Source organism: Octopus bimaculoides, chromosome 17 (genome assembly GCF_001194135.2).
Source record: "Octopus bimaculoides isolate UCB-OBI-ISO-001 chromosome 17, ASM119413v2, whole genome shotgun sequence".
In the NCBI taxonomy this organism is placed as follows: Eukaryota; Metazoa; Mollusca; class Cephalopoda; order Octopoda; family Octopodidae; genus Octopus; species Octopus bimaculoides.
Genome location: NC_068997.1, coordinates 27,134,396 through 27,145,729, shown reverse-complemented (window position 1 = coordinate 27,145,729; position 11,334 = coordinate 27,134,396). Strand labels below are relative to the sequence as shown.

At 36.4% G+C, this 11,334-nt stretch overlaps 1 protein-coding gene across 1 annotated transcript in view; it reads right to left on the bottom strand.

The window, feature by feature from the left end:
- The window catches only part of LOC106878466 (pre-mRNA-splicing factor ATP-dependent RNA helicase PRP16), a 70,456-nt gene that overhangs the window by 50,754 nt on the left and 8,368 nt on the right, over positions 1-11,334 (bottom strand). Inside the window, exons 5-14 of the mRNA XM_052974133.1 lie at positions 11,013-11,110; positions 10,436-10,653; positions 9,141-9,326; positions 8,527-8,685; positions 7,342-7,488; positions 5,817-5,897; positions 4,370-4,531; positions 3,257-3,403; positions 1,951-2,161; positions 1,041-1,103 (exon numbers count right to left, since the gene is read on the bottom strand). Coding sequence (XP_052830093.1) covers positions 1,041-1,103; positions 1,951-2,161; positions 3,257-3,403; positions 4,370-4,531; positions 5,817-5,897; positions 7,342-7,488; positions 8,527-8,685; positions 9,141-9,326; positions 10,436-10,653; positions 11,013-11,110 — 1,472 coding nt within the window. The remainder of the gene's footprint in view (positions 1-1,040; positions 1,104-1,950; positions 2,162-3,256; positions 3,404-4,369; positions 4,532-5,816; positions 5,898-7,341; positions 7,489-8,526; positions 8,686-9,140; positions 9,327-10,435; positions 10,654-11,012; positions 11,111-11,334) is intronic.

The following is an 11,334-nucleotide window of genomic DNA, read 5'->3' as shown; positions in this document are numbered from 1 at the left end:
CTATACATATACGTGTACATATACATCTATATATATACATATACATCTCTCTCTCTCTCTCTTTCTCTCTCTCTGAAAGTATCTGTCATTACAGTATCGAAATGTGATTGTTTCAGTTAGTGGAATAGTTTCATTTTTAAAGTGAAAGTATTTGACATGAGTGTTTTTGTTTCACTTTTGACACATAATACTTAAATAGTGGAGGAGATATTATGTTGCCGTGGGCTCGAACTCTGCAAGAAGTTAAAAATTTTTTTGACTAAAACACAACTGGAACCCTAAGTAAGGCACCTGTAAAATTTGAATGAAATTGGTTGCGTAGTTCTCGAGTTTTAGGGATTCACACACACAGACAGACAAACAGACACACATTCTCATTTTTATATATATAGAAGATATATATGTATATACAATATATATTTATGTATGTGATTTTTGTCTCTTTGTGATTGTGTCTCTTTGTTCTAATATAATATGACAGTCGTAAATAAGTGTTATTGTCATACAAGCAGTGTCATTCCTTTCCAATATTCTTCATAACTGTCAGGCCATAAGGAATTCTTAACTTGCTTGGAAATAGGTGAGGGTTGGCAACAGGAATGATATCAGGCTTTAGAAAATCTGCCTCAGTGAATTCCATCCAATCTATGTAAACATGGAAAAGTAGATGTTAAAATGGCAATAATGATAGCATAGCAAGGATTACATTTTCCAACTTAACCTTCTTACTGGAAGACAGAAGCAGTGTCATCTGAAGGAGATTTTCCTACTATCTCTAGCATATCGAGCTACTGCATGAGGTCAGGAGCACTCACTAGTTAATAAATGGGTCTTATGTTAACAATCTCATAAAGGAGTTGGGACAAAGAGAGGAAGTGTGAGAGGAAGAGAGGAGGCAGGAGAAAGGGAGGAGAGGCAGAGGCAAAAGAGAAACAGAGAAGGGAGAAGAGAAGGAGAAGGAGTGAGGTAGTGTGGACTGAAGTAAAAGAAGCCAAGTCGTTACACACTTTGACCTAACTAACAATGCAAACAAGCCTCACCTGATATCAATTCACACGTCACCTCAATATCTTCCTGACCAGGCATAAATACCAAAATATCACCTGAAATAAATAAATAAAGGCACACATTCAACAGTTTTGAGAGGAGACAAAGAAATTGATGCTTTTTGATATTGACCCCAAAGAGACTGAAATGACTAAAGGCACATAATCAAATACAGCAAGTCATTTAATCTTTCCTTTGTGTGGTACCTTGGGTAAGTGTCTTCTGCTATAGCCTCAGGCCAACCAAAGCCTTGTGAATGGATTTGGTAGACAGAAACTGAAAGAACCCCATCATATGTGTGTGTGCGTGTGTCTTTGTGTTTGTCCCCCTACTCTACCACTTGACAAGTAATGTTGATGTAATTACGTCCCCGTAACTTAGTGGTCCAGCAAAAAAGACTGACAGAATAAGTACCAAGCTTAACAAGAAAATAAGTCCTGGGATCGATTCATTTGACGAAAAATTTTTCAAGGTGGTGCCCCAGAATAGCCACAGTCTAATGACCGCAACAAGTTAAAGACAAAAGATTTCTGAAACCCACAATCACATCTGCTGTCATTTCTCTAACCCCCCAACCCACTTCCACACTCTGAGGCCAAAAGACACTTAGACTGGTGCCTTACAATATACTGCTGAAGTCATCACCTTTACTCCCCTAACAGTAATTTCTAATTCAGACACAATGCCAGCAATTTGGAAGTTAGGTGGAGATGATAAAGCAGAGCTTGATGAAGTTATAGTCAGTTATAGACTGAGTGCTTCAGAACATGGCCAACAGTCTTGTACCTAATGACACGATAACAGTCATTAACTTTTCAGGTAAAAGGAAACATATCTTATGATCTCAAGAATTAGCTGTTGAGTAGTAAAATATAATTGAATTCTTGCCAAACAGATTCTTACCTTCTGCTTGTTGGAGATGGATCTGCATGGCCTGTTTTACAGCAGAATCAACATAGTCTTCAACAGGGTTTTTACTGAACAACACATCAACAGGGAATGTTCGGCCAGGAATTTTAAAAATGGGAACATTTCCAAAGAAAGTTGAGAATTTAGATGCATCCATGGTGGCTGATGTAACAATCAGCTTCAAATCTTGCCTTCGAGAAACTACCTAAATTATGTGAGAGAGAAAAGAAATCTACAGGGTTAAACAAAGTATTGGAATTGTCTTCTATACATGACAATGAAAACAAGGGAATAAATTACCAAGAGAAATTACTTAGGGTTTCTTAGACACCTCCAGCCATAGAAGGCTCTTCCTCAACAAATTTCCTCTGACCCATGAAAGCATGGAGACATAGATATTAAAATGGTGATGCTAATGAAGATGCATGAGTGAGGAAGAGGTTTCTGAAATCAGATGCCCTTCCTGTTACTAATCCTCACCTGTTTCCAAGCAAAGGTAATGTTTCCACAGGGAGACTGCAAACACCACCATTTGTATGATGGAGAAGTTCATTTTCAATAGTTGGCACATGATGTCAAAACAATGGCAAAAAGACAGACAGAAGCAGGCACACACACACACACACACACATGCATATAGGTGCAATATAACTGTGAGGTAGAGAAGTTTGCTTCCAAACCATATCCTTTCAGTTTCTGTCCCCATGCATGGCACCATGGGCAAGTGTCTCCTGCAACAGCCCCAGGCCACCCAAAGCCTTGTGAGTGAGTTTGGTAGGTGGAAACTGAAAGAAGCACATCATTTGTGTGTGTGCCTGTGTGTGTTATATATATATATATATATATATATATATAAATCTCATGTGTGTATGTGTCTCTTAGCCTTGACATCAAGCAATAGTTGTAAATAAGTGTCACCATCATACAAGCAGAGCTATTCATTTCAAATTATCTGCAAAAATTTGTCCAGCCATAGGGAAAAATTGGAGAGATATATTTATATATGTACATATATGCATACACACAGAAGAATTATCTATAGGTTGGTAACTATTGTAATTTACTTCGTAAACAATTTAGTAGGATATTCAATGACATACTTGATTTTAAAAATTAAAATTTTAAATTAGCAAGTACCAAATTAAAAAAATAATAAACAGCAGCATGGTCCTGAAAAGTAACATAATCTACTACATACAACTAAACCAAGTAAACTGGTTTTTAAGTAACAAGGTCATTCATTATCTTTAATATAGTCTTAAAGACAACACCAGCCACATGTACTAAGTACAGTACTTACTTCTCGTAGCAGACCAAAGAGAACATCTGTACTGAGCGACCTTTCATGAGCTTCATCCATTATGATGGCACTGTAATTATCCAAGTCAGATTCTCTCAAAGACTCTCGCAACAGAATACCATCTGTCATATATTTTATGAGTGTATTCTGAAGAACAAAAATAAATAAATAAATAAATAAATAAATAACAACAACAATCTTTTCTGCTATAGGCACAAAGTGTGCAATTCAAGGAGAGGGGACTAGATGATTACATCAACACCTGTGCTTAACAGAATTCAAACTCAGAACATAAAGACAGACGAAATGCCACTAAGTGTTTTGTCTGGTGTGCTAACTATTCTGTTAGCTTGCCACCTTCATCATTATCATCATTTGATATCTGTTTTCCATACTGACATGGGTTGGACAGTTTGGCAAGAGCCAGCAAGGCCAAGAGATGCACCAGGTTCTATAGTCTGTTTTGGCTTGGTTTCTATGGCTGGATGCTCTTCCTAATACCAACCATCCAGCAGAGTGTACTGGGTGCTTTTTACATAGCATAAGCACAGACGAGGTCAGTTTTGGCAAGGGTTTTACAGCTGGATGTCCTTCCAAACATTAACCACTTTAGAGTGTGGACTGGATGCTTTTTGAATAATTACTTCAATAAATAACTGTAAAAAAGGATAATGATGGCAAAACATTTACAAAGCACCAAATTAAATGTCTTAACCCTTTTGTTACCGTATTTATTTTGAGATGCACTGTGTTTCTAAGAATTTAGTAAAATAACTTAGTTATCATTAAGCTGGTGTTAGGAACATAAATTGTGACTAAGGTTTGGTGGAAGATTTTCATTCAAAACTTATGAAAACAAGACAGAGGCGGTTTCAGCTGGGTTGGTATCAAAAGGGTTAATCCAGTTCAATTTCTTATGAAGGCAGCTTGTCTTCTATCCTTCCAAAATTGATAAAATGAAAAATAGTACCTACAACCAATTTAACAACACTTTAACAAAATATTGGCCTAATTTGCATTTAAGTACAAAAATGGGGTTAAATGTGGGTTGAAAGAAGTCTGGTTTGTCTTCTTTTAAAAGATATGCCTGGAAAAATTGTCGACAGATCTTACCTCAGAAGTACAATCTTCAAATCGAATAGCATACCCAACTTGTTCACCAAGTTCAACAGACATTTCTTCAGAAACACGTTTGGCAACAGACATGGCAGCGACTCGACGCGGCTGTGTACAGCCGACCATGCCATAGTTGGTATAGCCATCTTCATGAAGATACTGGTAATAACATGAAAGAAAAAAAAACATTGCTATAAAATAAAAAATAAAGAGTACATTAAAACAATTCTTTCTAATTTTGGCTCAATGCCAGCAATTGAAGGAAGGGGGTTAGTCAATTACATCAGCAACATATATAAAAGATGTGCAGGGTCAAAGATTAGTTAAATCCAATATTGGTCTAAGATTCAAATGCCAAATTTTAACACCTGTTGTTGAGATTTGTCACAACTATTTTACGTCCTGGGTAAGATATTAAACTTCATCCAGTGAAGCTCCAGTTTGAGAATTCAAGAGTTATAAAGAAAGTGAAGATGCTCCTCCTCAGTCATTGCTGTCCCAAGTCCTCTCTGGTCCAAGGTGATAGCGCTCATCAAGAGCCCCGGTAAAGAGTCAAATAGCAGGTGATGGTCCTGTGACTGAAGCACACAGGACTTGGGAGGAAGACTGGGAAAAGAGCTGCAGCAAAATTTATGACTCTCTTGCTCATGGAAGATCAAAAAGTAGTCACAACTGGATGTGTGTTGTGAACTGAAAGAACAGCTGGAAGTTGATCCAGACCTTTTTTCAAGGGTCATCACTGGTGATGAAAGCTAGAACTATGGAATTTGCAGATGTAGAAGAGGTGAAGAAAAAAACGACAGAGGTGTTAAAAGGTATCACTTGGCAAGAGTTCCAGGACTGCTTCGAACAGTGGAAAAAGCATCTGGACCGATACATTGCTTCAAATGGAGAATACTTTGAAGGTGATAAAAGTGTAAACATGTAAAACTAAGTGAATCAAATAAAATATTGCAAAATTCCAGTTTCTTTTGTATGTATGTACGTACGTTATGTACATACATATATACATGCATGCATACATATATACAAGGGGGTACCCAAAAGAAACTGGAATTTTGCAATATTATTCTATTCACTTAGTTTTACATGTTTACATTTTTAAGTGGTTTACATCTTTACATGTATTACATGTTTACATACATACGTACGTAAGCATATATATGTGTGTGAATGTGTATGTTTGTGTTTCTTTGTCCTGACATTAAATGACAGTTGTAAATGAGTGTCATTACCATACAAGCAGTGTCATTCATTGACAATATTCTGCAAGAACATGCTTGGCCATGGAGAGATATTATCTTGCTTGGAAACAGGTGAGGGTTGATGATAGAAAGGGCATTCAGTCATAGAAAATCCGTCTCTATGTATTCTGGTTGACCCATGCAAGTATGGAAAAATGGATGTTTATTGATGATGGCATCTTTCCATAAAGGTAACTCACCTGAGTCAACTGTGTAGTTTTCCCTGAGCCTGTCTCTCCAACAATAATCACCACACTGTTGTCTCGGACGATGTTCAACAGCTACAAAACAATAACAAAAAAAAAGCTCAATACAAGCAAAAGGTATGTAATATAAAAAACATTTAGCATTCAGATTATTCTGTCAACAGTAATGCTTATTTATTCACAGGTTTTTAATTAATCATGCATTATCTTGTAGCCTTGAGATTTTGATGAGGAAGCTGTTAATTTTTAGAATGATATTGTAAGGTAGGTGTGAGAGGCCAGATCTGGCCAGTTTGAACATGAAACGGATAGAATATTTGGACTGAATATGGTCAGTTTAAATACTAAATGGTTAATAAACATGATAACTATATCACATAAATAGGATAACTATATCACATAAATAGGATAACTATATCACACTGATAGCAAACTGCATCTAACTGTCATCTTGAAACCAAAGATATCCCCTAGAGAGAATTGAGGTCAATAATTATTCTTTTATTCCTTTGTTTTGTTTCAGTCAGTGGATGGTGACCATGCTGGTGTACTGCCTTGAAGGGTTTCATAGATCAAATTAATTGTCCAATACAGATTTCAGGTTTGGTACTTATTCTGTCAGTCTCTTTTTGCTGAATTACAAAGTTACAGGAACATAAGCCAACCAACACTGGTTGTCAAGTAGTGAGAGACAAACACAAGTACATATATATATATATATATATATATATATATATATATATACATATACTAGATGGTGTACCCAGTAATTCCCGAGGGTAAAGATGTTCTATTGAAACACCTTATTACTCTGATAAATGCAATATATATTGGAGTGAGACAAACACATCCTAGCAGTAACCCTCAAGAATGCCAGAAATGGCAAATTTTTGTGAATTTTTTCAATAATGTACACTCACCAGTTACATGGCTACATGAAATCTGTCCCCTCTGATATATGGGAAACAGTGAATAATACATTTACTGATATTGTGGAAAGCTTGCCAAGCTAAATAGAAACTCAGTGTACACAATCAAAACAGCATTAAATTAAACCTTTTAGATGCTGGTACCACATAAAAAGCACCCATGCTGGTGCTGTGTAAACACATCTATGCCGGCGGCATGTAAAAGGCATCCAGTATGCTCTGTAAAGTGGTTGGTGTTAGGAAGGGCATCCAATAATAGAAACCATGCCACAACAGACAATTGGAGTCTGGACAGCTCCTAGCTGGTCTGCTCTATGTCAAACCGTTCAATCCATGCCAGCATGGAAAACGGACATTAAACAATGATGATAATGATGATGATCTATGTATCATACTTAACATATATACATCATGGACAGGCATGATGCAGGAGTATATGAAGAGACTTTTTCTTTGGGACAAAACCATAGCATTATATTTGCTGGTGTATATACATAATGTATGATACAAAGATGGCTATTTCAATAAAATATATATAAATAAAATGATAAAATAATGATAAAAATGATTTTATATATATAAACACAAACCTCATTTCGCACAGCAAAAATAGGCAAGTACTGTCTCTGTTGTAAGATGGTACGACGTTTAGCAAAATCGCTAACAGCTTCATTGTGGTCAGACATCACTTCTGCAAACTTGTGGCCAGTTTTATAATCTACATCTCCATTTTTGTCCTAAAGTAAAAAAATTTTTTTTTAATTAATTTAAGAAAGTTTTGAGAAAAGTTTTGAAGACGATCTTATACTGATGAAATGCCTAAATGTCAGAGACGAGATTTCTTTTCTATTTCTAATAGATGTGGAGATAGTTAGAAAATTGGCAGATGCTCCAAGAGACAAGCCTACAAACAGATGGTCAAACATCTCTTACATGTAAAAGCGCCTGCGTGGTCCCACATAAAAGTATCCAGCACACTTTGTATAGTGGTTGCCATTAGGAAGGGCACCCAGCCATAGAAACCGTACCAAATCAGACTGGAGTCCAGCGCAGCTCCCAGCTTGTCAGCTCTGATCAAACCATCCAACTCATGCCAATATAGACAACGGACATTAAATGATGATGATGAAGATATAGATGGAAAAGTGCAAAACATGCTATGAGACTAAAAAATTCATTTCCTAACCATACCGTTTCAGGGTCAGTCCCACTGTAGAACACCTTGAATAAGTGTGCCCTATTATAGTCTTACACTGACCAAAGCCTTGTGAGTGGATTTGGTAGAGAGAAACTGAAGGAAGTCCATTGTGTGTGTGTGTGTGTGTGTGTGTGTGTGTGTGTGTGTGTGTGTGTGTGTGTGTTTGTGTGTGTTTGTGTGTGTATCCAACAAGCATCTACACAGCTTTGGTTGACCTAAGTCAATGGCAGAAGACACTTGTCTCAGGTGCCATGCAGTGGGATTGGACATGAAATTATTTAGTTACAAAGTGAACTACTTAATCAGTACAGCCATGATATTAATAAAAAATTTAATTCATCATCCTTTTGTGCAGATTGTAGCCAAAAGTAAAGAACTGTATCTATGACACTCTCAAGTCCTCTAAGATTGATGCTGTCTTCTGTCTCTGTTTGAATGGCTACAAGCCAACACCTGTAAAAGACTGGAGTAAAGGAAATTCCAGAGGATTACACTTTATAGTTAGTATAGCAGCCTGAGAAAAGAGAGACACATAGAAGGGGCTAAAAGAGACTAGTAATAATCTTTGTACACTTACAGTTTCATCTTCCTTTTTCACTCCCATAATTTCACCAATTTTGGTTCCAGCCAGTTCCCAGTGCTTCACTTGGGCCTTCTTCCGTTCCTTCTGTTCTCTGTATGATCTTACAACTGCACAGCCTTTGCGGGACACTACAGCCATGTCTGAAGTGGGGTCCTAGAATAGGAAGAAAAGTAAAAACATAACCACTCTGCTGATTTTATTATTATCATCACACCATATTTGTGTTTGTATACATGTGTGTGTATGTATGTATTATGTGTGTGTGTGTGTGTGTGTGTGTGCGTGTGTGTGTGTGTGTGTGATACTATACAAGCAAGAAAGTAAATTTCAAATGCAGTAAAGCTGTAAGAATAGCACAGAAAAATTGAGTCTTTACCCTTATAAGAAGCAAAAAAGTTGTCATTAATAAACTGGTGTTTAGAACAAATTGAAATTTTGATGGACATAACCTTTAGATCCTATGTTGGAACCAGGAGCAGTTTCTGGCAGGTTGGCAATTAAAGCAATTAAAGAAGGCAGGCGAAAGAGTGTAATAACCCAATAACTGCAGAAACAATCAACTGAGAAAGAACAATATAGAACAAATGAAAAAGAAAATAAACTCTTACCTTCACAGGGATTACAGGCTCTGGTTGTTTGGTGAATACAATTCTACCATCAAGGAAAGGTGGCACTGTGTTGTGCACTAGTAAATGAACACGGGCCTCATTGTCTTCCTCAAAGTCATCATCGTAACCGATTTTGGTGACCACTCCACTCCTCAGCATCCGGTTTGTCTCCCACATTTCAATATCCTGCGAGAAAGAAATATTTACTGAGGTTAAACTTATATGTGTGTGTGTACGTATGTGTGTATATATATATGTGTGCTTGTACATATATATTTACATATGTATTGGGTCATCCCATAAATAATGTGGTTTTTTTCATATTTCTTTTATTTTTCAAGATTAAGATAAACAAAGTTCTTTCTTAATCTAAAATATACTCTCCTTCATTTTCTACACTGCTCTTCCATCTATCTGGTAGACTTGCAAGGCCCCTCTTTCAAAATTCACTTGTTCATGACAAAAAATACTCCTCCAGTACTATTCTGACCTCGTCTACAGAATTCATATTTTTTCTGTCCGAATGATTTTGAAGACTGCGGAATAAATGATAATCAGATGAGGCAATGTCCAGTGAATAAGGTGGGTGGGGTATCGTTTCTCATTCAAACTGTTCCAGCCTTTGGAATGTCATCCTCGCTGTATGTGGCCGAGCATTATCCCGATGGAAGAACACCTTTCGTCTTGAAACCAAATATGGTCGTTTTTCTTCTAGCGCTGACTTAAGCTGATCAAGCTGCTCACAGTAGATCTCCTAAAGGTTTATAACAGAGTGGGATCCACTAAAGGCACTCAAGAATTCTATGGCATTGATGTCAAAATGGCTGATGGAATAAGTCTATCAAGATGTGGTTGTTAATGTACAAAAAGATGGGAGCGTCATAGGCACTGGACCACTTTTGATCAAAGCTGACCTCTTGCTAAATAACGTTAGAGAAAAAAATGACCTATTTTAGCAAATAGTCAAGTTGAAATTGATCATTGAACTACTTAGTTAACAAGTAATGAGTTCAAATTCTCAACAATCTTTTGATTACTGAGTTATATTCTATACTACATCAATTTAATTATTTTTCAGGAATAGATACAAGATCCTCTGAGAATGTTACCCCTGACAGACAGGGGTCCAACCAAAGGAGATTTTATATATATATATATATATATATATATATATATATATATATATATATACATATATATCTCACATCTACCTAACAGCATTAAAAATCAGAGCTAAGCACCAACCCATCAAAGCCTCACAGGACTCGAGAGATAAACACATTAATATGTTTTACCTTGTTGATTTGTCTCTGACGAGCTGACATTCTTTTCTTCTTCCTCTGTTCCATTTCTTCTTCTTTCTTTTTCGTGTATTCATTGGAAGTTCCAGAGAATGGGTTGTGCTCGTCATCATAACCCTCATCCATGCCATACCATTCTCGATCAAGACGTTTCTGTTCATCTTCCCAATCGTTTTTTTCTTCTTCAGTTTCAAATTTGATATCTAATTTCTCTGAAACACAAAATTGGAAACAATTCTTTTTCTTTGTAATTCCTTCAACGGATCTTTCCCTCTTAAATTACTGACTCAAATTTTGTATTTTTTTTTTTTTTTAATATATTGATGGTTTAAAAAAGGTGTGCTGTAGTAGAGGAGATACATGGCTACCCAGCCAGAGGGAAGAGCAAAGGAAAGAGAGAGAGAGAGTGGGAGGCAGCAAGAGTGCAAGAGAGAGCAGGAGATAATTCTATTACACAAGATATGCAGTAAAAGCAAATACTACGAGTCTAACCAGCATTGATGCTTTCATCCTACACAAGTGCTAACAAACAGAATCTTCCATTGGAGGAGACTCAGATGGGGAAACATACCTCTGCGTGATGATTGCCTTCTGTCTCTGTCATTCATCCACTTGTTGTGTTTATAGGTGGGTGTAGGAAGGGGAGTTTCAGAAATTTTCTGAAAAGACCTGCAATTAATAATGTTACAATTGAAATATTATCTGATATTTAAAAGTGACAAAAAATATATATATATATATATATATATATATATATTTTTTTTTTCACACACACACATATATATATACGCACACAAATATATATATATATATGCACACACACATATGTATATATATACACACCCATATATATATACATCATCATCATTTAACGCCTGCTCTCCATGCTGACA